This window comes from Pezoporus wallicus, unplaced genomic scaffold (assembly GCF_028554395.1).
Source record: "Pezoporus wallicus isolate ANWC-B61680 ecotype Strahan unplaced genomic scaffold, APGP_CSIRO_Pwel_v1 contig_5261, whole genome shotgun sequence".
Lineage (NCBI taxonomy): Eukaryota > Metazoa > Chordata > Aves > Psittaciformes > Psittacidae > Pezoporus > Pezoporus wallicus.
The window spans coordinates 461,355-488,034 of record NW_026642423.1 but is presented as its reverse complement, the minus strand read 5'-3'; the positions used below and the strand labels follow the sequence as shown (position 1 = coordinate 488,034).

At 40.0% G+C, this 26,680-nt stretch overlaps 1 protein-coding gene across 1 annotated transcript in view; it reads left to right on the top strand.

Annotated features, from left to right (window-relative positions):
* USP54 (ubiquitin specific peptidase 54) overlaps window positions 1–26,112 on the top strand; it is a 74,762-nt gene extending 48,650 nt beyond the window's left edge. Inside the window, exons 11-23 of the mRNA XM_057430300.1 lie at window positions 2,314–2,484; window positions 6,421–6,552; window positions 6,823–7,203; window positions 8,559–8,793; window positions 9,668–9,807; window positions 10,881–11,054; window positions 14,156–14,275; window positions 15,450–15,642; window positions 17,852–19,305; window positions 21,665–21,788; window positions 22,484–22,619; window positions 23,793–23,979; window positions 24,707–26,112. Coding sequence (XP_057286283.1) covers window positions 2,314–2,484; window positions 6,421–6,552; window positions 6,823–7,203; window positions 8,559–8,793; window positions 9,668–9,807; window positions 10,881–11,054; window positions 14,156–14,275; window positions 15,450–15,642; window positions 17,852–19,305; window positions 21,665–21,788; window positions 22,484–22,619; window positions 23,793–23,979; window positions 24,707–25,338 — 4,079 coding nt within the window. The 3' untranslated portion in view covers window positions 25,339–26,112. The remainder of the gene's footprint in view (window positions 1–2,313; window positions 2,485–6,420; window positions 6,553–6,822; window positions 7,204–8,558; window positions 8,794–9,667; window positions 9,808–10,880; window positions 11,055–14,155; window positions 14,276–15,449; window positions 15,643–17,851; window positions 19,306–21,664; window positions 21,789–22,483; window positions 22,620–23,792; window positions 23,980–24,706) is intronic.
* Window positions 26,113–26,680: the final 568 nt, after the last annotated feature.

The window sequence follows — 26,680 nt, the reverse complement described above, 5'->3', positions numbered from 1 at the left end:
GATCCAGCTCTTATTTTCACCCAGTTTATATTTAATGGCTTTGCGAAAGAAGATTGTTTCTGGTTTTGGATGTTTGCAGAGAATATCCTGAATTACAGATGTGTTTTTAAGTTGCCAAGAACATCAAAGTCGAGACTAAAACCAAAAATGACAGGATTATAGCCTATTCCTACAACTAATTCCAAGAATCTTTTACAGTTTTCCTGGCCAACAGCTAACTTTATACTTACTCATCAATGAATCTGTAGAGAACATCTGCTGTCTCCTTATTTGTGTGTTGACAGTCTACTGGTAATGAAATAAATCTCCCAACTCTTCTTAAAGATAAATGCAAATAAAACCAGTGGTAAGATGACCTTCACTTCTTACTTGACAAGATGCATCACAATTTATAAATCTGTCTTCCTGTTCCAAACAAACAAGCAAAAAAGGAAGTTTGAAGGAGGGAGAGTGGTGCTCTCTGTCATTTGTGAGCACTTCTACAAGCTTCAGATCAATATACGCTGTAAACTTGCCTTGTAGTTCTGCTGATTGATCTCCAGGAAATACGTAGATAACCCTTCTACTCATTGTCTCTGCAGTATCTAATACTGTTGTATTCTAAAATTACTTCAGGAAGCTGAAAACAAATATATATATATTTAAAGGTGTTTCCTTTCAGATAAAATTCATAAGGCTATAGTGAGTAACCTGCTCTTGCATTTCAGAAACTCGTGCGTCCTCAAGGCTTATTCTTGTAGTCTGCAGTGTTCAGCACTGATTTTGAGAGACTTTATGAGCTACTGTAGGTTGAAGTGCCAGGAGAAGACCATACCCTATATGTTTTCCTGTCAAATAGAATTATTTTATAGCCTTGGTGATATCCAGGGTTTTCTATCCTAATAGACCTTTTCCAGGTGGTCTGCTTGTCTCTCACTAAGTGTAATTACAGCTGCTTCTGAATTCCCCAGTATTATTAGATATCCACAGTCCATAATTCAGAAACGAGCGAAGACTGCGTATTCTTATGCTGTTAATCACAATATTGTACCTGAAATTTTGTCAAGGGAATCTGAAAAATGCCTCTAATCATATCAATATCCAATACTACAAATTATGGAGGGAAGATTGTCAGGTGCTGCTATGAAATGTTGTGAAGCTAAGTGGAAACAACTCCTCTTTATAAAGACTTCAGTTTACAAATTGTTTTATAGTACTCAGTTCCACAGCACTGATTCCTGTTGCCTACATTCGTCTTTCTGCAACTGTCAATTCCATTAAGTATTCTATACTTCTTTAGACAGTGACATCTTTTATCTGTAAGGAGGTGGGGGAAGTTCTGACTTCAGAATTTGTTGGCCATCCTTAAATAGGACATCAGCTGCACGATTTGCTTTTAGCAAAGCCGTGAAGTGCCCTCAGGCTGAGTTTGCAATTAAACATAGAATCATAGAATAATTAGGGTTGGAAAGGACCTTAAGTTCATCTAGTTCCAACCCCCCTGCCGTGGGCAGGTGAGAATGACTTTCTTCTTGAATTTCTTTATTTCTTCTTTAACTTCTCCAGTGAGAAACAAATATGAAATGAATATTTTATATATTCAGGAGTGTATACATCACATGTAAAATGGCCAGCTGTCTTCAAACTATGTTCAGATTTTTACTTTTATGGACTGAAAGTGGTGGGAGGAGGTTGTCTTCTCCTCTCCTTTGAATGAGCTTAGGAGTAACTGAATCATGATTTGAATCATTTCAGTACCCGACTTGTGCAGAGGATCAGTGCTAGCTTCTTGAGAAGCAACAGGTTACTTTGCTTTAGATAATACAATTTCAATATAAAGTTTTGCTAGGTAAGCATTTGTTTCATAGTAGATTAAATGCGCTAATTATTATAACTTGTGATGTTCTTGTTACCTGTACTAATATTTTGTACTTGATTAATTTTTTAACTTTGACTTCCCCTGAAGCAGTGTATTTCATATTTTAATTACACTTGACAGTGTTGAAAATTAATGAAGAATAATTTGTGTGGTGCTAATGTGTACTTTCAGTCCAATTGGCATAGTTTTATTTTGTGTAATAAAAGGATTTGATAAATCTGGAGTTACCAGAGAGAATGAAATAAAGGTTTGCAGAAGGAATGACTATCTCTTTCCCCTTCAAAAGGAGAGGACCTTTCCCGTAAGTTTTGGCATCCTTGAATATAAGTTTTTATGTTTGGTACTCTGTTTTTCTGTTAAATTTTATGCAGTTTCCTCTGTTCTCTTTTTTTAGCCTTTTCTGACTTTAATAATAGCCCCAAAAGATTGAAATTTGACATTGCTTCATTCCCTAGGGAGAGAACCTTCCATATCGAGTGATACCAGGACAGATTCCTCTACAGACAGCTATCCTTATAAACAGGCACACCATGAGTCTGTGGTCAGTCACTTCTCCTCTGACTCTCAGGGGACAGTCATCTACAATGTGGAGAATGATGCAGCTTCACAAAGCAGCAGGGACACAGGTAGCAGATACTGTTATATCTGTGTGATTGTCATTAAATATGGTTGCAGTGGATTCCAGGGAAAAATGTCTCTATATACAACCTATAAGAGAATGGTGACCAGTTTAGTATACTAAATGTTTTTGGTTTGTAATGAACCATGAGCATTCACAAAATATAAGCATGATTTTAAATGTCTTGTTGGCTTTTGTAGACTTTTATCTAGCCAGACAAACAGTTACTGGCATATTTTCTGCTATCCACAATCGTACCTACTGTTTTTGTTACATACTTCTCTAAGTTTGTGCAGTGCCATTATAAGTTTTGGTAAGTGCTGTGTGCGCTACTTGCTTGTCTGTGGGCAGTTACTTCATTTCAGGAGTGGCAGCTGTCTGGGAAAGGCACTTTCATCACCAGAATCTCATACTTGGGGACTAAGGACTTTCTATGTAAGTGGGTGTTGGTAGTAATATTTACAGCACCAGGAAGGAGCATAGGATGATTTCCTTCCTCTGCTATGGAAGCAACTTAAGTGAGAATCTGCAGTGAGAAGACAATATATATGCATGTTTCTTCAGGCAGCTGAACACTTTTTTAGTTGAAAAGAGGTTAGCTGGAAGTCTGAAGGCTTAGATCTCCTCTATTTCTCAGGCCCAGTGACCCTAGCCAGCCTGTTTCTGCATACAGGAACTCTGACATGACGTGTGAAAAAGTAGTGCATGAGTTAAAGTCAGACTTCTTAATCATCAGAAATATGATTTGCTAAGTCTGTTTGAAAAGTCACTTTACTGTGCCTTAAGTAGACTTTCTAAGACTGTATTAGAGTTGAATCAACTGTTTGTTGCACCAGTGTGTCAACAGAGATTATGCCACTTTGTCCTTTTAGTTGCAGAATAGTTCTCTCTTGCATTGTGACTATATGCATATTTGGTTCATTTGAAAGACTCTGTGATACAAATATATTTCACACCTAAAATCTGGAAAAATATTTCAAGTTTATTTTCTTCAGTACTTTTTGATTCTTCATCAGAGGTCCAAGTAACTGTAATACGTGTTTTTAAATAGCCAGACAGTACTTCCATTGTTTTGGCAAATACTTAATATTATGTTCCAGTCAGAGTCCTTGGTAGAGTGTGAGAAAGAAGTAAAAGTTGGAGCAGAATTTGAGTGATGAGGGGACAAAATTGAAAATGCTAGTGGAATATTGTTTATATAGTCTGCAAAACTGGCACGGAGTTTATTTGTTTAGATCTTCCCTGCAAAACTTGCCATGCAGAAGTTTGCAGAAAAGTAGGGTAAGGGGATGGTTGCAAACATTTAAGCATGAAGTTCAGCATGTAACCTTTTGTTATGTCATTTTTAGTGACTTTCTCCTTTTCTTTTTCTTTCTTCTCCTACTGATTCTATCCTGTGTTATTCCCTTCAGCTTAGCCTGTCTCTCTACCTAATTCAGTTGTCCTCATCCTCCCTGATTCAGCTTTAGCTGTAGTCAGCCTGCCCCCTTAGCTAGCCACCTGTCTGGGCATTTCCCCTTTTTTTACCTACCCAAAACCTTTCCAAAAAAGTCAGGCTGCCAACTGATACAACTGCTCTGTCACCAAATGCTGATCCGTGGGGCTATAAAGAAGCCATCCACATTGACCTGTCAACTGACTCATTCTGGGCAAGAGCAGGATTCTTCATTTAATGGCCATTTACCCACTACTCCAGCCCAGAAAATTATGGACTCTATCCCACATCGTCCTCCAGGGAAGGACCACCATTGGGTTGTATGACCTCGGGCACCCAGTTACTTCAGAATGGGGGCATGAAGAGTGGCTGCATAAGCCCTCTCTGGTTCCCGCCAACCTGTGCTGCTGAGAAAAATGTGCGTATTCTGGCTGCCCTATTCATGCAACTGAGATTACAGTGGGAGGGAGTAGGGGGTGTTCTGTCTTAACCTGTTTGATTTCATTCTCTTCTCTAACATTCTTAGACATACACACAACCCCTACAAACCCCCAAACTTTTCCTTTGAGTATCGCTGTTTGCTTATGAAGCCATCCCATCTCTGGAGGATGAGGCGTTTAGGTGATACATGCAGCAAGGGACACCTTTTAAGCATACGACTGGGTACCCAGACAGAAATCCTGGCTTGTTATTTTAGTGAATTAAAAAAATGAGTGTAAAGTGTTAACATACATTCTTGGTATTGCAATTCCTATAACCGTGCATTTGTTCTAGAGGATCCAAGTACAGACAACAAAGCCTGGTCATGCAGACTTTTGGATTGTAGGCATCTCTTCCATGGCTATTAAATGTCCAGTGACAATAGAACAAAATTTGCAGCTTATGAAAGGAGAAGAAAATATTTATGCAAAGCTAGCAGCCTTTAAATAGTTTCTGTTAAAGTACTGGAAGAATACTAATGAAGCACTCTCTACCAGGTTGAAAGGACTTTTTGGGGAAAAATGTTGAACTAGAGAAGTTGTACACTCTGAAGTGAAGCATAAGCCTCTTCTGTCTTGAGGGGAGCCACTACAAATTCTAAGATAATACTGTTCTTTCAGTCCCTGAAAGATGTGTGAGTCCATGCTGTAAAGGAGAAAAAAATTCTCCCAAAGCACTGACTTATGCTCACCTAAATGCTGCACGTCTTCTGTTTTCACTGCCAACATTTCTATTTGACTTACTTAATTTCTTTTCTTTTATGTAATTTTCTTCTTTCTAAAGAATTTGGCTACAGAATCACTTTCCACTTTGCAAACGAATAGAAATGCGAGTCTTGGATAGCTTGCTTTTTGTTGTTTGGATTCCTTCCCATTCATATATTGTAGTATCTCTATAGCAATTGTAGTTGAAGTGAATTACTTTTTTTCAGCTGTTGAAAGTACATTTTCATGTGTAAAATCTGTTTTAAATGTTAATTTTTAATGTTAATTTTTTAGAGAAGGGGGAAGGCTCAGAACAGCCAGCTCTATAGTCTCGGGGTTGTTAATCCACTATTGGGTAGTAGGGACTTCCCTTTCCTATCATCCTATGCAAGGTGAAAGTTGGTAATATAAAGGCTAGAAAAAAGTCTTTGTAGCTTATTCATAAATTCCCTTCTTATCCTGCATCTCTGCTTGGGACTACTCACGTGAGTAAAGCCATGCGTGTGTTTGTGCTTACAGGTTTAGGTCTGTGAATGTGTGAGAACCATAAAATTAAGAAAAGACAATAGAGAAAACTTGTGATGTCAAATACTGTTAATTTACATTTGATGTGAGGAAATGGGGAATAAATTGTGTGCAAGAGAAAATACTAGCACTCAGACACATGAGCTGTAGTAAGGGAATGTTGTCGTGTGTCAGCTGATCAATGTTGATGTTGTGTACGCTCTTAGCTTGTGACAGATGCAAATTAGCTGGCTTACCCTTGAGAGCCAACTGAGGCTTCTTCACTGTAGAGTAAGCTAACTCATATTACCTAGTATTTGCTACAGGCAGAGAGAGTGTAGATAAATAGTGCAGAGCAGCTGATGATGTGCAGTAATTTATTATTAAATGGTGATTCGTTCATGTGTTTGAGTCTTTATTCAACAGAGTAATGTCAAGCAAGCTGTTGTCAGGAGTTTTGTGTTTGTGGCTGCTAAAACTGAAAAAGTATTCAGGCAGCAAGAAAGTGGTGTCCTTGCTCTAGAAGACAAATCAGAGTCAGCTTTTTCCTCTCCCTGTGGATGAGCTCTCATTAACCAGACAGGAGCTGGTTAATTATCCTTGCAGGGGCTGTATTTATCTTTCATGACCTTAAAAACTGAACACACTCCCCATACAAAACAAAAAAAAACTTTTGGATCCAGAAATTAACCCATACTTGCCTGTTAGCATTGGCATGTCTGCAGCTTCTAAGGAGCAGGAAAGCCCTGCCGCTGTTAGTGCACAGAACACTCAGTCCAAAGGCTCTTGTCATCTCTGTTGTGTTCTTCTGTCCTTCCAGGGCACCTGACTGACAGTGAGTGCAATCAGAGGCATGTTTCCAAAAAGGGCTCACTGGCAGACCGCAAGAGGAGTTCTAGCCGTTCCCGGCGAAAAGGAGATGAGGCTCAATCATCAGGATACCATAGTGAAGGCAAGAGATGCTATTTTTAGATATCAGTATCTCCTTATGCATGTTTTTAAGACAAATGCATTTCCCTCCGTGTTTGTTACATCTCTGTATTTTGTCCTGTTTCTGCTTGTTTTGTTTATTTGTTTGGGGGTGTTGGTTGGCTTAGGGTTTTTTTTTATTGCATTGGGGATGTGGGGTTGTTTTGGTTTTTACTTTCCAAAATCTGCTGAAGATGCTGCTAGTTTAATCTGAAGTTATTTTTACAGCATTTGCTGTCTCTCTAAACTCCAGGAGAAACCTTGAAGGAGAAACAAGCCCCCAGAACTGCCCCCAAACCATCCAGCAGCACAAGCAGGCTGAGGGAATTTAAAGAGACAGTGAGCAGTATGATCCACAGCAGACCACAGCAGATTTCTCAAACCATCCAGAATTCCCCTCGTGGAGGGAGTAGTGTGGATCAGACAGAAACACGACACTCAAGAAGCCTGTCTGCACACTCTCGAGATTGGGAAGTGGAGAGTACCAGTAGTGGGTCTAAATCCAGTTCATCTAGCAGGTATCGGCCAACCTGGAGACCCAAAAGAGAGTCTCTGAATATAGACAGCATCTTCAGTAAAGACAAGAGGAAACATTGTGGCTACACTCAACTTAGCCCCTTCTCTGAAGAAGCAGGTAAGAGTTTGAGAAAAAAAGACTTATTTCTGAATGTGTGGAATTTGTAATACTCCTATATGCCATTTGGTTTAAGTAAAGTAGGGAAGTAAGATTTTGAACGTGGCATTTAGGTCAGTGGACATGACACACCAGTCATGTCCTTGAAGGCTAGTTTCTGTATGGATATTTGTGCTGCATGTATGATAATTATTTGCTAAATTTCACATGTAAGGAAATAATAAGATAAACATTACTGCCTGTGCTGCTTAAATGAATGCAAGACTAACCTGCTAAGTATCTGGAAGTTCATCCCTTGTAATGGACTTCTGTATTGGTCTGTTGTTTTCTCTAGTTCATCATGGTCTTTTTGCATGATGACTCAGACTGTAGTGCTATGGGTACCTCACATGTTTCTGAATTCTCATTGTGAGGATAAGAGTTTGGCAACCAGTGATGATTTTTATGGGCCACTTTACACTTGTACAGAGACTTTGTCCTCAGCTTTGCTGGTTTTCAAGGTAATAAAATCTGTGGTAAAACAACTTTGGGTATTTTTTGTTGCCCTAGCCCCTACTTTCTTTTCTTCTGTCTGCGAATGAATATAATGGTTATTTTGCTCCCTGTCAATTGAAGAGTACTCCTGAAACTGTAAAGGGTTTGAAGAATAGGTGTGTTCCAGTTCCAGATTTTTATGCTGCTGTGTTCACCTCTCAGATTGCTTGAAGGATACTGTGTGAACGAAAAGAGGTTTGTGTGACTGGCAGCAGAGTTGTGGTTAGTGAGGAAGCTGATGCAGATATTAGTGAGCCTGGAGAGAGGGAGGGACAGATGATACCAACTCGAAAGAGCTAAATGTTGAAAAGAATTGGGAAGCATAAAAAAACATGTATAGGGAAGGTGAAGGGAGAAGAGCACAGTTCCAGGGAAGGGAGCAAAGGAAGCAAACAAGAGGCAAGTGGGAAGACAGTGAAATCAGTAAGGAAGAATTAAAAAAAAATTTCCTGTCCATGGCAAAATAATGTTAAAAGTGCAGCGTTTGGTGTAGCTATGACAGAGTATGATAACAAGTATAAACTGGAAATAAGGTTGGGTAAGCTGTAAAATGATCTTGCAATAATACAAATAGTTATGGGGAAGAAAAGAGTTTCTTTCCATACTTTATTGTTACCTGGGAGAGGAATATGGTAAGTATGGGAGAGATTAAAAAGTAGATTTGTTGAATAGATTATTGCTTAATATTACTAGGAATGCTGTAAAAGTGTTGGGATTTTTTTCTGCTTAATATTGCTAGTTTTATACTTAAGACAGAGCTTCTGGTTTTAAGCATGATATTGAAGTTTTGATCTTCTACTCAGCTGTATTCATCTTAACAGGTAAAGAGCTTATTGAGAATGAGGCAAAGGAACACACTGTTCAAGAAATAAGATCAAGCCAGTCAAATGCCAGATACAAGCATGGTATGCTAGGCCGGGGCACCCAGCATCATATGGTGGATCAGCAGCCTCATCTGATACAGAGGATGGAGTCTGGCTATGAAAGCAGCGAGCGCAACAGCAACAGCCCTGTTAGTCTGGACTTGCCCTTGTCTGAAAGCTCAAGTACCCACAGGTAGATTTCAAGAAACTGCATTTCTTGAGTGACTGAAGTCTTGATTTGGTTTTTGTAGTTACATAATGGTATGGAACGTTTCTTTATAAATGCAAAACAGCACTCCTAGCTTGTAATACAGGTTTATTAGGGCAGGGGGGGAATAGAAGTGAAATAGGAATCTGAGTGAGTTTGATTCATTTTCTTGTCAGTATATTAGCTATATATGATAGCTTACTGCTAGTGAGAAAGAAATGGGATTCATTAAATGAGAAATGTTGACTAAAATTGCACTTCTAAGTAGTTGTACCGTTAGTCTGTGATTCAAAAATTCAACTAAACTATCAAACTTCATGCTTGTCCTTTGAAATTTTGTTCAAAGGACAAGCATGGACCTTTTTGTTTCACTTTAACTGTTGCTTGAGAGAAGCCTTGTATAAAATGAGAAATCGGTATTCTTGTATAGAAACCTTTGACATTTTCAGTTTGAGAGGTTCAGTGAAGTCTTCCAAGACATTTCAATATTTATATGCAAAAATAAATAGGCAGCATAGTGTGCTTCTCTTCTTGGCTCAGGAAGCTTCAGGCATTCACAAACTGAGACTGTTTATGGCCAGAATAATAGATTTTCAGCTGTCCAAATTTGTTGAGAACAGCTACCAGACCACAGTTTTAATATGCATTGCATCCTGTCATGGAGGAGAACAGAATTTTTGTTCTCCCCTTTGTTAACTTTCTCTTTCCCTGTATTTCTGAAGATTTTCTGATTATAGGCTTTCTTAAACTTAAATGAAAATGCAAATAAATATTTATGTGATGCTAAGAAAGGAAAGATAGATATAATTTCTCCTGGAGAAATTGATAAAATGGTAAACTAATTTTTCTCTTCTTGGAGGGATGTTCATATGAAGCGAGCAGGTGGATTGGTTCCTGCCTGGCGTAACATCCCAAAGTCTCATAGTAGCAGCATCTTGGAAGTGGAGTCTACTTCATCAATTGGTAGCTGGGCAAACAGCTCACAGGCCATTGGAAATGGTAAGATACATTTCCCTGGTAGCAGTGATTTTGCAAGGTAAATGCCATTGGATATTTATTTTCACAGTGAAATTATGAGGAAGGGAGAGGAAACATTGAGGATCACAACACAGTTTTAGAAGATATAACTTGCAACCCCCTTTGATAGATCTTGTAAAAAACGTTGCAATATTCCTTTGATCATGTTGCTCTGACATCTTTTTGAGTATTGATGTAACTGATAAAGTAAAACTGTTTTTCCTATTCTTCCCCATACCTCAGTATTCTGCCATCAGTGGAAAATAACTTCCCAAGCATAACTCATAACAACTTAGTAGGATGGACAAGTCCTGAAAAAAAAAGCTCATGAGAATGGATATTTACAATATCAGGTTAAGGCTGAGCTTTTCTTGCAGATGTGCATTCCGATTAAGTATCGTTCTGACCAAAATGACTTACTCCAGAGAATGTCTGGGGAAGGGAAAGGGGGGCAGAGAGCAGATGCTTTCCATATACAGGTCATAATTCATGCAAGAATGATGACTGATATCTGCTTGTTGACTATGATATTGATATGCTTTATTTTCTTCCCATTTTCATATGCTTGTGCAGTTAGATGAAAAGCTTTTCAGTTGGAATCCATTTTACTTAGTTAAGCTAATGATCTGGCTAATTTGACATAGCATTATTTACAAATTATAAGCACAGTAAGAAACTCAGAGATTTCAGCAGCAGTTTAGAGTTACCTCTTAGAGTGATTCTCTCTGTTCCATTTGCTCTGTCTGGGTCAGTGAATCCAGGGATGGGCTGTGCTGCAGGGGAGCTTGAAGCAATATTGAAACGTTTCTGCCAGTCACTGGCATAGAGAAGGCAGTTGGAAACCAGATGGCTTAGGCAGGGTTTTGAAAGTAAAATTTAACAAAGTAAAATTTGTCATCTGAAATTCTGTAGTCTTTGCTTGGTCAGTCTGTTATTTTCTAGTGTTACTTGTATTCTCCATTAATATTTCTTTGTCTTTTAAAGGATATTAAAGAGTATCTTGAAGATATTTTGCTATCAAAAATTTTTTTCTCTCTTTTATTTTTTTGGGGAAGGTGGGGAGATGTTTGGCCCTTTAAAGAGTGAACTGGATGAATTGCAAGAGGAGGTGGCAAGGAGAGCACATGAACAAGAACTACGCAGAAAAAGAGAAAAGGAAATGGAGGCAGCAATGGGCTTTAATCCCCACCCCAGCAGGTTCATGGATCTCGATGAACTGCAGAATCAGGGTAACTTTTTGAATGCAGTATATTTTGCAAGACTAGTGCTGGAATTTTTTACACATTTGAACTTTCCTATTGTAAATCTCTCTCTCTCTCTTTTTCTCTCCCCCCCCCCCCCCCCCCCCCCCCCCATTATAATTTTGTACCTTCAGTTAGTGAAAGGCTGTCAATTTCAAATCTGTAGGATGCAAAAAAACTGTTTTTTGATATTTTGACCAAATACTTTCTTAAATGAGACAAAGATGCAGAGGTGTTTTTAATAGAGTTGCACCTTTCCATTTTTATGGTGATATGCACCATTACTAGTATTGATACCTAGATTTAGCTCTAAGGCTTCAATCAATGGGCTGAAATGAGCCGTTGATGGAATATGATGCAAAATGAGCCATCCACATGCAGCATCGCTTGTTCAGTTAGGCCGTTGTTTTGTTTCTGGTAGAACTACTGCCAGTAAGCAATTCTGCTTGTTCCTGCTCTTGTACTTCCCACTCTATCCCTGACCAGCTGTGCAGCCACAGCACAGGTGTGAGAACAAGTACTGTGGCAGGCTTAAACTGGATCTAATTGAAAATCTGAGCTGGGTTTAGATTACATATGTTTTCTAAGGAAAAAGAATCTGGGGGGGGGGGAGAAAAAGCCAAATACTAAGTTTGATTGTCTTCCATGATTCCTCATGTTTCTGGCAGGGGATGGCAGCAGAAGTTTTAATTGGAAGGATAGAGCTGCAGCAGAGAAAACTTGGTGACAGGATTTGTCTGTAGCACCTTTGTTTTAGCCTTAAATCTCCCATCAGTCGGTCGGGGGAGTCAGAGAGAAGGGGGGTGAAGTGCATTGACCCAGTCAAGAGTGAAACCTGGTAGAGCATTTAACTGGGGAGGGGGGATTGCTGGTGCCTTAGCAGAGCCAAGCAGGGTGTAATGAATGAACACTGAGGCTCTGCTCCCATAAATGCTTGTATGACTGAGGCAAACCCACTGTGGCCTCCTGTGTTACCAGGCCTCCTGGCATCCCATGCTACTTGCTCAGACCTGTTGCAGCTAAGAGTTGAGATGCTGGTCTGCTGCTACAGGAGAGAGAGGAAGGAGAGGGACACCCCACAGCAATGCCAGCTTGGCGCAGTATAGCCAGTGTTCTGTAGCCTACAGCCATGCCAACTGCTCAGCAGCCAGAGTGTTAACTTGCCAGTGACTGCTGAAAAATACAATCTCTATGAGAGTATGTGACTGTGGGTATGTTCTTATAATTTTTGCTGACCGTCAGTGAGCCACTTAGTTACCCTTTTCAGTCCTGCTGTGACCTGCCAGTAACCATTTGGAAAATTCTGATATACCAAAGTAGACGGATACCTGTTTTTATGTCTGCTTTTGTAACATAAATGCTAGTGATGTAAAAATTGAAAAGTTAACCTCTGTTGTTGAGTAGGAAGATGTTGTCTTCTCTGCTTCTCCTGCCTGAAAGAAAATAGCATGTTCTCCAAGATATTTCCCCTCTGTGATCTCTTGCTTTATTAGTTGATGAAAGTAAAAATTTCTTAGCCTTTCCTTGTTAAACAGAAAGTAAACTAGACTAATCAAAAAAGACTTCAGTAGACTGTTTGAGGAGTTCACAGGCATCGACGTGAGATCTGGGAAAGTTTTTGTTTATTCCTTTTAAGTCTTTCTCCACCCCAGTCAGACATGTAATAATAATAGCTTAACATTAGTGAACTACTTGACTGCCTGGAAAGCTTGCTTGTGCATTTTACTCCAGAACACTTGTGACTCATTTTGCCCTGAAGTAAACTGCTAAAATCATGCTAAGAAAGCTAACTTTAGTATACTGGTTTTGATTACAAGCCTCAGTAGCCTTGATTTTGAAACTGAATGTGCTGCTTGATTAACTCACTGCTCTAACAACTCTCACTTCTCTCTCTGCAGTACTTGTCCTTTATGCAAGTTCTTTGTGGTTTATGGTATAAGAAAGTTTGCGTTTGTGCCTGTGCATGAGGGTGTTGGGGAGCAGGCCAGGCCATAGCATATGCTGGGCAAGTTGAGAAAGCAATGTTGTTGGCTGGTAATGATACTCATGTTATCTACCACAGTGACAGAGCCATGTCATTAAAAAAAAAAAACAAACCAAAAAAACCCACAAAACCCACAAAAGGAAATGCCAAACAAACAAACAAAAAAACCCTCAACAAAACATCCACCCTTAAACTAAACAAAAATTTTCTGTTTTCTCCTGCCTCATTTGAGTGTATACATTTTAGTGCATAACTTGCATAATGCCTAATAGGTTACACCAGATTGTTTGGGCGTTTCTTCCTCTCAGAATTGGATGTTCTGATGCCAGGACACAGCATTTATTTAGTGTCTAAGGGTAATTTATCCTTCTCTCCAACACTGTTTTCAAAATTGTTGCATAAAGAATTCTTGACAACTGTCTCTTGCTTCTCAGCTTCTTACACCTGTTTTTTCTTCTAAAGCTGCAAGACCATTGAGTTTTGATATTCCTTATGTCTGTCTCAGCAGTTGAGTGTACTGTGCATTGAACTCATGTTTGCAGAATTATTTTCTGCAGGCATTTACACTTGCACTCAAGTCTTGAGTTTTGTTTCCCAGATGTCTCAGTTGTTTCAGTTTGTTTCCATTTTGTATGGAAGTAATTTGGTATCTGAAGAAGAGAAAGGTGATTTTTGGCAGGGGACTTAACATACAAGGGAAGCCTTGACCTGCTAGATTTCTGTTACTGATATATTTTGGTTTAGATTTAATTCTAAATTTACATTAATTCCTACCTGACAGAAGTCATCAGAACTGACTCTGTGATATGTCTATACCATCTTTTGTACTGATTTAGACTGTTGAAAATAATAAACCGTTTCAACTCAAGTAAACAAAATTTGAGGGGGAAAAATAGTTCATTGTTTTACTGTGTAAAACAATGACAAGCATATCGGGTGCTCAAGTTGTACTTCCTGCTTAGGGAAGGTGAGGTGGTGTGATCTGGGATATCCGCAGCCTCTGCAAGACTCTGTGTGGAAGAATTTGGCAGTCACGAATGGGTTGAGGGTAAGTTGAGGGGTCTGCAGTGAATGAAACCAAAATGAAGGGTGCTGCCCATTGCAGGGAGGAATGATGGCTTTGAGAAATCGATGCAGGAGGCAGACTCAATCTTTGAAGAGTCGCTGAATCAGGAGCAGAAGGGGGATTGTGCTGCAGCTTTGGCTCTCTGTAACGAAGCTATCTGTAAGTAACTCTAACCGCTTGAGCTATTGCGCTTTTGACAGTTTACTAATATGTAAAAAAAGTCTGAAACTTTGAATCATGTTAAATGGTCAGGTAGTAATATGGAGATCCAGGTGGTCTTTAGAAATATGCAGGGAGACAAAAGCTTTCCTTTTTGAAAGCATTCCTTTTGGGGGGTTTTAGTCCTATTCCTCTTCATCTCTGTTTTTCTCATGTTTGCATCTGGTTTTGTTGTTCTCTCTAGCACTATGACAGTAGCAGCACTGAGGTGCTGATGTACCCTTTTTGGTACTAAATGGTGTGTTTGAGCAAGCACCTAGTAGGGACCTCCCCCTACCACTTGGTCCTCCATTAACAACTTCTCCCCATCCTCAGTACAAATGACAAAGGGCATTAAGCTTCTCTGTTTCTCATGGAGGGTGTAGCAGAGGAAGAAAATGGTAGCCCACTAATGAGTCCTGTGAATTAGCAGAAATGAGCTATGCAGTATCTGACTTTCATGAAGAAAAAAGCATTAGGACATTGAGTGCTTAAATGCATTGTGACCTTTGAGAATGTGTGCTGTATGATTTCATTTTTTTTCAGTCTTTTTCCATTATGACTGGCTGGCTATCTCACCCCGTGCTCCCCTCTGTCTGTATAGAATGGCTGCAGACAGAGTGGGTAGCTATTGTGCATCTGCATTTAGAAATTGGCTTTTATGGACTGCAGAGTAAGGGGCACAGCATACAGCTGTTGTGATAGCTCTATTAGCTCCCATTCCAGCCAGGTATGTGCTGAATTTCAAATCCCAGCTGGGTATTCCTGCTGATAAAGGGAGTCCCACGTATGGAGGATGTAACAGAAGGGTAGATGACAGAATGAAGCATCAATGTGGTAAGGTTGGAAAGAGCCTGTGTGAAGGGGATGAGAAGTTGGGCTAAAACATTAATTTTTTTTATTATTATTTTTTACTTTATTTTGGTTTAGTTTCAATTAACGTGTTTGGACACCTGGCTAAGCTGAATGTGCATTAATGGAAACAATAGCATCCTTGTGAACTCTTGTGGCAGTATTTGCATGGTCTGTGTTTTGTGTTCTTGCTGCATCTTTTTTCTTTTGGTTTTTCTTTTTCTTTTTCAATTTTATTCCTTTTTTCTGTTTGTTTTCTGCTATGTTTTCTTTTGCATTTTAGCTAAACTAAGACTTGCCATGCATGATGCCAGCGCTAGCACTCACAGCAGAGCTCTAGTCGATAAGAAGCTGCAAATCAGTATCCGAAAAGCCCGGAGCCTCCAGGATCGCATGCAGCACCAACAGCCATCGCAGCCGCTGCCGCCGCCAACCTGCCACCCACCACAGGGCGGCACCATGGCCCAGTCTACAAGGTAGTCCAAGTATATCACCTAGACCCAGATCTGAGCTGCATCTATGAGCAGTGCAGCCTGGAAAAAAATAGCAAACTACATATATATTACCCTGGATAGTCCAGATCCTACAGTGTGACTCCCTATTCCTTTCTTCTTTAGGTTAAATCCTATTATAAGATGGTCAGCTAACACCCCTCCTCCCCCCCCTTTTTTTTATCTCAAGTCCTTATGGAGTAGTTCAGTGTGCATGTGTTCAAAATGTGATCTGTGACAGAGAACTGCAGCAATTGGTGCCTGGCAGCATTGATGTTTTATGCACTAAGGGAAAGAATACAATAGACAATAACCTGGCCAAAAGGGGGTTGTGTATTAGGATTAAATATGCAACTGTTTATAATAAGGAGCAGTTTCAGGACTCAGTAAAGAGTGTGCTACAGTAAAATTCTTGTTGTAATTGCTTTTATGTTGGGATCTGCAGCCAGTGTGGTTTAGTGCTCCATAGTTTGAAGTGACAAGTATGCCGATCTTTTCTTTCTAGTCTACTTCTCTAGTGGTGCACTGGTACAACTCTTGGATCCAGAACCTGATCCCGTCACCTTGACTACTCTTCCTGATGCTGTACCATTCTTCATTTTCTCTCTGTGCTTCCCAGCATCCTGTAGCCTGCCTTAGCAGCCTCTTCAGTGCCTCTTCATGATTCTTTCTTCTTTACTGACTTTAACTATAGCATAATTAACTCTCTGCTATAACTGATGGTTTCTTCCTACCCTCTTTAGCATGCAGCTTAATCCTTCTTTCTTCCCATGCCATTCCCTCCTAGCACTAGACCATCCCTATCCAATTTCTTGAACTGTTGCTTTTCTTCCCTCTACCCTTTCTTAACATGTTGTATTATTAGAAGCTTAGATGATATTTGAGATGAGAATCCTTTTTCTTTTCCCTTTTTTAGAATGACACATACAGCTATATAGTAAAACACAGTTAATTTGCACACCTACCAGGCTATAGTTCAAAATGTTCTTTTCTTTTTCTGCAGTAGCTGAATTATGTGTAATGAGGGATGATCTTTTTGTCAATCAGAGGTCCATTATATCCTCTTTTACAGGATAAATGCAGAGCATTTTGGCAGATTCTAAGAAAATGAAAGGAACTTTCTCCTCATTTTGTTAATGCTGAACTTGCTCACTGCTGCTCTCTGAAAAGAACATTACTGTTGCAAAAAGTTGTATCCAAGCAAATGTTAATATTGCAGCCAATAAAAAGAATCTGTTCATAGTGAGAGTTCTATACTCTTGCTTTGGTATAAATAACATTGTAGACATTGCTTACAGGAAAGGTCATTCTGCTACACATATCAACCAGGTCTTCATATGATAACTTTCATTCTGTGCATCTAAGGAGGAAACAAAGCAGTGATATTACAGTTTCCTTAAGTTCTCTGTTGGAGATGCTTGTAGCCTATCATTTTCTCACGGGCACATGGAGTTGGTACTATTTTGTCTACCTGCAAATTAAAATGCTAACTAAATGCAGAAAAACGCCAAGGCTGTGTATGACCCAAGGATATAGTTGTCTTGCACTGGTACATAAAAGAATACAAGTTGATTTTTAGAATTATACTTAGAATACAAATTCTAATAATAGTTACATATTTAGCTTGAACTTTGTTTTATGTTTTGGATAAATATCTCGAAGATCAGAATACAAAGATGATATGAAATAAATTTCAACCTTTGCCTTTGATTTGTCATATAATTCTTTGTACAGTTGTCTGAAGAGAGAGAACAGCTTATGGAAGTAGTCTGTTCACGTTCAGATCATGAACGTGTCTAATGTATTTTCAAAAATATCTAAGATATGAATGTTGGAAACAGTTGTTTTGTTTTATATAAATGTTATTTTTACTGTTCTTACAGTTAATACCTACCCATATGCGCACACTGCTGGTTAAAGTGCTTAGGGTGCTGTACAAGGATATATAGAGCCTAACTGTAGCAAGATACTCTTAAAAATATGAAATTAATTCAGTAGATCAGTTACAGTAAGAAAATCAGAGTTAGAAGACAGGGCCTAATATGTATGTAACTACTAAATTAATGCAAAGTCTTCATCAGAATACAGTTAGCAAAGTGTGTTGAGGCATATGTCACATAGTACACATTCTTTACCCTAGGAGTAAACTTAAGCAATGACTACTGCTAATCATTTACCCTTCTGTGTGTTTTAGTGAACAGACTGGCCCGCTCCAAGTACTGCTGAGCCAGGAAGTACCACTGGAACCCAACAAAGAAGTGGAATTTGGGTCCAGTTCTTTCTTCCACCCACCTGCTTCCTGCCATGAATTGCACTCATCATTATATCCAGAGTCTTCCTCCTTGCCCCCTTGTGAAAGCAATCCATCCAACAGGATCTCTCCAAACTTACAGTCTGCTTCTGCTGATTTTCATGACCAAGTTCCCTCTTTTCCCTATAGGCAAGGGTTGGCAGAGAGGTCTGCAAGAACTGAGAATGATGCCCACCATAGCGTGGAATTTGCTGACATCACAGCCACAGGGTCAAAAGACTATAGGGAATGCTGCAGAAGCAGCAACTTAGAAGAGGTTCATAACATAATGCCTATTCTCACACCTCAGTACAAATCCAAGGCTAACACAGTAAGCTCTGGCTCTTTTCCTACACTGTTTCCCTGTCCACATCCACCACAACCAGCATCTCCTGAAAATGACAACCCACACAGTCCCTGTTCGAAACTTGCAAGCTCTCCAGTGCAGCCCAGCATTGATCATTTAGGGGCCTGCCATGCAATGACCCCTGTAATTTTATCCCCTACACAGCAGTGCTCCTTGAATCCTTTGCAGAAAACAAATAAGTGCTCCATAGCAAACAGCCATGAGATATTACCCTCACAGGATGAATATGGCACAGGAGAATGTTGTAAATCTGAGGCTTTTAGTACAAAGGGACATGTTCGCTCCTTGGCAGAGCAGTTTCAGAAAATGCATGCAGTCTCCCAGAGAAAAGGTACTCATGAAAAAGGCTGGATTGCTGCAGTGTGTCAGGACGAGAAGTCTCCAAAGTTACCACAAAAATCTTCCATCAGCCCTTCATCCTCTGGTCACAGACAGCTAATCCATCAAAGCCAGGAAAACAAAAAACAATCTTCTGAAAAATTACACTCAACTGTGGATATTAGGGACGTGGTAGTTTCTTTGGAGGGTTTTAGTGCCCAACATGTTGCTTCTAAGAGTATTTTTTCTCACAGCGAAGAGCTATGTAGAAGAGGTGGACAGAATATAGCAGACCCTGCACACTACCTGGAAAGGCACTCTCATGATGGAGGAATGAAGCAGGTGGATGATGGAGCTGCTAGTAGCATGGTTGCCTCTATGCCTGTGGACTGTTGGGTGAATAATGTTACTAGGTATTACAGTTCTCAGAAGGCTAATAAGAATACTGAATGGCTTCCTGTACCTGGGAGGAGTCCACCCCTTTCTGATCAGAGAGCAGTTGGAGATGACTTGAGCAGGATCCCAGTACATCTGCATCCACAGTGGAATCAAGACACAGAACAGGAACTCTCAGAACTGGAATCCCTCTATCAGACTAGTCTGCAGGCATCTCAGGCCACTAGGCCTTTCTTGGGAAGACAGGACAGTGCTAGGTATCCATTTGACCAATCAGGTAAGAACAATGCAGCTGTTTTTCTTGGTTGACCTGCCTGTCTACTCCCAATATAGGTGAAGATATGTTTTCCAGTCAATATAGTTAAATGGGCATGAATTTGTGCACAGATGCAGAAAGATTCAGATTGTGGACTCTGAAAACATTCTAATGATACAGGTAGAGAAGCAGTGTGATAGCAGTGCTTGTGGAGGCTGCAGAGTAGCTGTTGATCTTGGCAAATGGAGAGCAACATCTGTCAAGAGTGACATAATTGATCCTGTTTTCAAGCAGGGAACTAGCTGCTTAGGTCAAGCTGATGAATTTTGCTGTTTTGAAGCCCCACATCACCTCTGGAATTCATTAAATAATTTCCATATCACCACATTTGTGAATTTGAACTGATTGTATTGTATTTGAGAACTTAATCTGTACCTGGTTGAGGGGAGTAACTTTTTAAAGTGTTTCCAGATCTATGGGAGTTGAGCTTATGTTTTGCTAAGAACTACCTGCTTAAAATTCTGGAAAATGACTTGGAAAGCAGCACAGGGGGTACACAATCTGGTCTCAAGTTCTTTGAGACCTTGTGGATTAGTTGACGCTGAAAGAAAATGAACAGATTCTGTTGCTGTTAGTGAGAACACCCAGCTGTTGCTGGAGATGTTCAATTAGTCTGATGATAGCAGTCCAGTTCCATTTAAGCTGATCTATCTCCTGACTGAGATAGGGCAACCTCGATTCTCTGCTTAGCACAAGTGGACCAAATTTCTTTGTAATCCATGTCATAGCTTTAGAGCTACGAGTCTTTACATACAAAGCAGCTTGAAACTTCATGGGTACCAAAGTGAAAGAGATACATACATACACATATACGTGTGTGTGTGATCTGTATTACAATACATACACAAGACAGGCTTTCCCCTGCTTTGCACCCGTGGAAGTAGAGCCTCCATCATTCCTGACAATATCAAGCTTAGCTGCTAATAGAGCAAATACTGCAGTGAACTCTTGAACAGGTTTTTATTCAATAGCTCGAGTTTTCTTTGAAACTCTCGTCTTGCAGTCCACTGTCAGACCAGTTGCCACATCTGAAGGTGGCCATTTCCCATTTGTTGTCCTTTGGTTTTCTCTCAGAGTTAGGCAAGATCTGACCTCACAACCTTGCAAATACTCTCTTGCATGGGCTTGAATCAGGTCTTATGTATTCCTACTTAACTTACTGATTTTTGGAAGCTCTTTCTGGAAATCTTAACAGGATAAAGCCCAGTTGCTTTAGTGTTATCTGGAGCTTCAGACCTCTGTCCTTGTACGTCTTGTTTCTTATGCTGACACTTTTCTTGCCTATTTTCTCACTATATATATGAGGGATACAAGATGCAGATACACTTCTAAAATGAAGTTTGTATTTGAGAACTTCTGGTTTGCTGTCATTTTCAGATGTTTCTTTTCAAGTTCTGCAAATTCTCTATAAGGCAAAAAGTGAACTAGTGCGTCTGCTGTGTTGAACTGGATAAAAATTGCCTGAGTGGGTCTAGGACAGCTCTTTCTCACTTTCAGCTTGGATTACCTATTCATTTGCAAATGCTGTTTAAGCCTTCAGCTCTGTATCAGCTGGTTTTGTCAAACCTTTGCATTCAGAGTAATGGTGAAATGCCTCTGTTTCATTACTGGAGCTTTACAACAGAGATTAAAGCAAAGACATGACCCTGCAAATGCACCACCCTCAATGCAGAAAATGTGTTGTTACCAGCACATCAGCTTTCTTCCTTTATAGAGAGATTGCCTGTAAGGGAATTTATATTAGGCCAATAATCTGCATGTCTGTTCTATGAGAAATTTTAGGATTATGAGATTTAGGTTGGGATGGCACTTAAGTGAAGGGATTGTAGCAATACTAGTCAAAAATATCAATTTTAACTGCTTAAGCAGCACAACAAATGGTGGACAAACTGTAGCAGTGGGTGGGAGCCAGCAGGTGAATGTGTGGGGAATTTAAAGCTGATGAGTCTTGTTAATCCCAAGTAATTTTAGATAATTTGTTCTCAGTAGCTGATTTTCTGTCCCTTTAGGCCCTCTAATCTATATCATCTCTGTATCAAATAAGCGCTGGTGTGCAGTTAAATCATTTAACTCTTAAATAGGTCAGTTATCTGTTCCCCGGAAACCTGCAAAAGGGCAAGTAAAGCAGGTGTAAGTTTCCTGATAGACTGTCTGCCCTGGAAATGTTGGGAGCTAGCTTATAAATTACTGTTCAAAGGATCTCTGACTTCTCATTCTGTGTGTATAGTCTGTATTTGCTGGAGTCAGGCCTAAGAAAGTCAGAAATGGGCTGTAACATGCTGTCAGGTGTTGAATTTCACCAGAGCATTTTCCTTTCCAGTCTCTGTGAACCTGAATGTGAGGAAGCTGCATGCTACAGCTGGCATGGGACTCTCGAAAACCCCAACAGCAGAGATCGAGCGCAGTCTGTCTGGATCCGCTGCCTCTTCTGTCTCCAAGGTGACGTATTACTTAGAATGTGCTAGAGGGGAAAGGGCTTGTCCTGTGCAAGTGAAAAAATTTATAATGGAAAAACTGGGATACATTATGAAAAAGGTACTGGGGTCATTGATACTAATGTAAGAGAGAATTTTAGGTGCAGTGTAGCTCAAGATTAGTTAGCTAAAAATGAGTGACTCATGCTACATGCAGCTTGCATGCAATCAAATTACCCAAGTTCTGACTTTGAGGAGCAAATCCCTGAAAACTCTGAGAAACTTTAAATAACTGGCAGTTAACACATCAGTGTTGGATGAAAACATACAAGTATTTTCAAGGGGAAATGACGTGTCCTATAGTATATAGTCCTATAGTATAGTATATAGTCCTATAGTGTCCATACTCGTTTAAAGAAGCTTTAATAGCCTTGCTTGTATCGAAGAGAGGAAAAGAAGGAATAAACATTTCCCTTGCTCACGTAATATTAACAAGCCTCTAGCACTCATCAGGTAATCCTAGAATTTTTTTTTTTTATTTATTTTTTGAGAATACTGTAGTATTTATCACTCTTTACAACTACCTGAAAGGAGTCTATAGTGAGGTAGGGGTGGGTCTCTTCTCCCACGTAACAAGCAATAGGACAAGAGATAACAGCCTTAGCTGGTAAAACTGACATTTTGGAGAGCCTTTTCTGAAATATGTGTTTTTGTCTGCAGGTCAGATATACCCAAGAACATAGCAGGGAACCAGAAGAGGAGGAAATGTACAGTGCAGAGAATTTCCGTCGCATTGCTCGCAGTCTCAGTGGGACAGTCGTCTCAAACAGAGAAGAGACCTTGGTCTCTTCTCACAGTTTTGTAAGTAGAATGATGTTCAGCTTTCCAAAGAACCATCATCTGTGTGTAGGGTTGCTGTTTTCTTTGTCTGCATTTAGAAGGTAACAAACAAGACAGCAGGCAACTGAATAATAAGCCATTATTGTTCAGAAAATTAAAGCTTCTCTTTGTGAATTTTCTTCCCTTTTTGGAAGAAGAATGAGCTTTTAAGTAACAGGACCATCTACTTCAGGTGTCAGTGCAGAGTAGTACCTGCTGCAGCTGGTAAACGTGAGCTAATATTACTTCCCAGTATGCAAAAATATCCAGTATAAACTTTTTTTCAGTTACATTACTGTATTTTCAGGAAAACTTCTAATACACCTGTGATTTAAAAAAGACACCACTAGCCATTTGAAAGTTTCTGCTCTCTTGTGGTTATATTTTAGCAAACAGTATTTTCAGAGAGTAAAAGCAAACGAAAGGGGGGGACAGTTCAAGACTTGGTATGTAACGTGCAGTCAGTAACAGTAATTAACTAAAACCAGGGAGATAAAAAATCAGTCTCTGTTAAGTAGCAAGTTAATACTGCCAGTGAGGAAAACAGTAACAGATTATTGTTGGTGTTTAGCAACATAGCCAGATAAAATGTGAAGATTTAGCTTGGATTGAATTTTTTTGTGAACTGAGCTCAAGTTTTGATTTCAAATCATGTTAAGTATAGAGGAGTCTCAGTTGCAAAATCAGTTATTTAGACTGTTTGGTCTGATTCTCTTTCTGCTGTGTGCCATAAGCTAGGAATATATCAACTTCGGCATGTTTGCTCTTTAGCATGCTTTGGTTGAGGGCTTGAATGTATACCTGGGAGTGCTGGCAGAAGCAATTAAGAACTTCTAGCTGTCCGAGACACACACACACACACACACACACACACACAATTTGTGAACCAAACCTCCATGAGTGGTTTGTATTTGATTTTGCCTTTTCTCCTATATTCCCAGTCAAGTGATTCTCCCAAGTAGCCTACCACTTCAGTAAGAACCTTACTGGATTGATGCAGATCTTATTTGCATTTTTTTTTTTTCACATACAGATGCATGTTTCTGGTCCGGTGACCCCTTCCTTTCCTTGGATTAGCACCATCTTTGCTTGTTTCAACCCAACTCTGTGTTTACTCATCATTTTATGTTCTTCTCCTTTCTCATTTTATAAAAGGAAGCACCAAGTACAAGGAAAATGCCAGTGGACACCAGCCACCGTTCTTCCAGCTCCACTTCCCTTCCTTTCCCCCATGATCCTCCTGTGTTTCCCTTTGATCCCCAGCACAACCCAAACCACGTGCTGCACCTACCCCATGATGTACTGATGCCTAGCATGGTGGGCAAGGCACGTAAACCGTCAGGTAATCACAGGACTTTTAATCCTCCTTCATGATCAGAAATATTGCTGAAATACAACTCTTCAGATCTTGTCTTTCATAATGATGTTTCACCACCTGCCTGAATTCCTCCAGAATTCCTTCTCTGAAAGGACAAGTCACATTCTTTTTCTTCTCTGCCCTTTTGAGTTATGCTGTGATTCTGTGCTAAGTGGACATTAAAAAAAAGGGAATAATCTTTATGGAAAGATCATGATAACTTTTATTTAAAATCCTATTCACATTTTTGTGAGGTATTTTCTTTAGTGTAAAAATATCAGTAAGACCCACCACTTTGTCATGTATGAGAGTACTTCCACAGGTTACTCACACACGTGTAACTGTGCCAATAGAAATAACTAATTCCTGCATGAGAATTATTTTCTCTGAGATAGCCGTCAAAACCAGTTTGATCTACCAGCTCTATCTCGAAATACTTTGGGCTCCTCCTTGATGACACAAGGAGCTAGTAAAGAAGTCAGAAGTCTATGACAGTGGCTGTGGTAGGATAAAGATAAATGCAGTGAGGAAAGTGAATGCTAGAAAGGGTACAGCTGTCTTCTATTCAGAATTGCATGTCAACCAGTAACTGGATGTACTAGTGATTTTGGTTCTCTTATGTGCTGGCCACAGCTGAAAGTTCAGAGAGGATGAAACAAAAAAAAAATTAAACTAAGCAAACTTTTTTTTTTTTTCTTCCTCCCCCCCGCAGGAGATCAGAAGAATATCATCCAGAAACTTTTGGTTGTGCCTGACAGGGGTGAAGCTTTCCAAGGCGAAGACTACCCAGGTGTGGCACTGAGCTATGGGAGTCTCCCTTGTGCACCCAAAGGCACCCTCTCCCAGGGGCAGAAGCCTCTTGTTAATCCACATTTAGGAGGTGGCGCATCAAGTGTCTCTGGCTGTTGGCTGAACACGAGCTACCCTGCCAGGCAAACAGCCACGTTACCAGATAAGCGAATGACGCTTTGGGGGAAACATGCTGGCCAGCCAGGAAAGAGTTTACATCATCAAATGCATGAATCTTACGCCATCGGTTGCAAGCTACCAGCCAGCACAGACTACAGCACTTTAAGAATACCACATGAGCCTTCTTGGGATCCCGGATCCTCTCAAGGTTGTCCTGTGCCCCCTTCTTGCGTTAAAGCCCCAGGTCCAAGGAGAGTTGACATGCCCCCGGAAGAAGACTGGCGACAGAACAGCTACACCCCTCAGCCTGGCAGAAAGCGAACGCTGCCAGTGCATGTGATGGATGGGACTTACTCTTCTGCTTCAGAGGCACAAAGAAATACGCTGGCTCGAGCAGCAGCAGCTACTGGTACCATGCAAAATAATGGCTGGTGAGATTCCATCCACTCCATGTGCACTAATAAACTGCTCTGTGAACAGACTATAGCCGTTGCCAGAGCATGGATTACATGGAGACAGCAAACTCTGAATCAGTATCTGTGCCAGTTTCATCTTAAAATGTAGCTATACAATATATGGAAACTAATTGCACTGTATTTCATTTCTGACACTACTGAACTGCTGTCTGGATGGGAAATCTTAGCTATTCTAGTCCTGGCCTGTCCTAGCAAAAAACCCTATAGGAATGGTAAGCTTAAGGGGCACTGGTTTACGGGTAATTTCAGAAGTATGTGCATGTTTTGAAGGAAGACGGCCACTAACAAAAGGACATTTTTGAGGACTCTTTTTCATGAAATGTAGCTTTGGTAAATTCTTCACAAAAAAAAAACAAACCAGTCATTTTGTTTTCCTCTCATTCCTCTTTTCTGTTGCTTCCTAGGGGAAAAAACTGGCCCACCTTCCAGGTTCCAGTAAATCTGCACTTGGCAGGCTGGCAGTTAGTAAAGCAAACCCAGTTTTCAGTGTGCTGAAATCTTGGGCAGAGATCACAGCTGTAGTTGCTGCTGAGGAAGTGGGAGGGAGGCATTGTTCATCTGTAAACCAGAATTTTTCCTTTAAAGCAAACTAACAATGCTTCAAACAGAAAAGACTGTTAATGCTGCACGCTTAATTACACCAATGTAAACACAGAATAAGTTTAACTATTTTAGTGTCAAACATACTTGCTTTTGTAAGTATTTTTCAAATAAATCTATGAAAATAGTTCTATTTACCTGTGTATGAGATTTCCTTGCTGTTTAGCTTTACTCATCAGTTGGCCTGAAACTCCTGATTTATTTTCTTACACACTAACAAATGAGTAAGTTGTTTATTCTGGTTCATTAACAAAGTTTAGGTAATGTTTACTTAGATTGGAGCACATATCTAATTTTGTCCCTGGATTTGATGTGTTTCATCACTACTCTGTGCTTAAGTTCCCCCCTTTCCCCTCATAATGGACAGTAGTTAACCGTGTCCTTAGAAAAGTATTTTGAGACTTCTTTGTTGAAGGGAAAGCTACAGAATCTGTGCAAAATTTTGGTAGTGTATGCAGATAGGACTCTTACACAAAAAAAAAAAAGTCATTAGAAATTATTGATGTAGTGAGAAGTGTCATTTTAATAAGAGTTGCACTCCAGCTCTTCCAAAAGCTTTCAGGTGTGGTGGTTATATGGGCTGTTCAAAAATGTGGAGGGCTCTGTTACGTGCTTGTATTGCAAGTGGAATAGCAGCTGTGGTGGTTGTGGCCCAGCCAGCTAGTGGAAGGTGCAGGCTGCCCTCTAGTGCATGATACTCC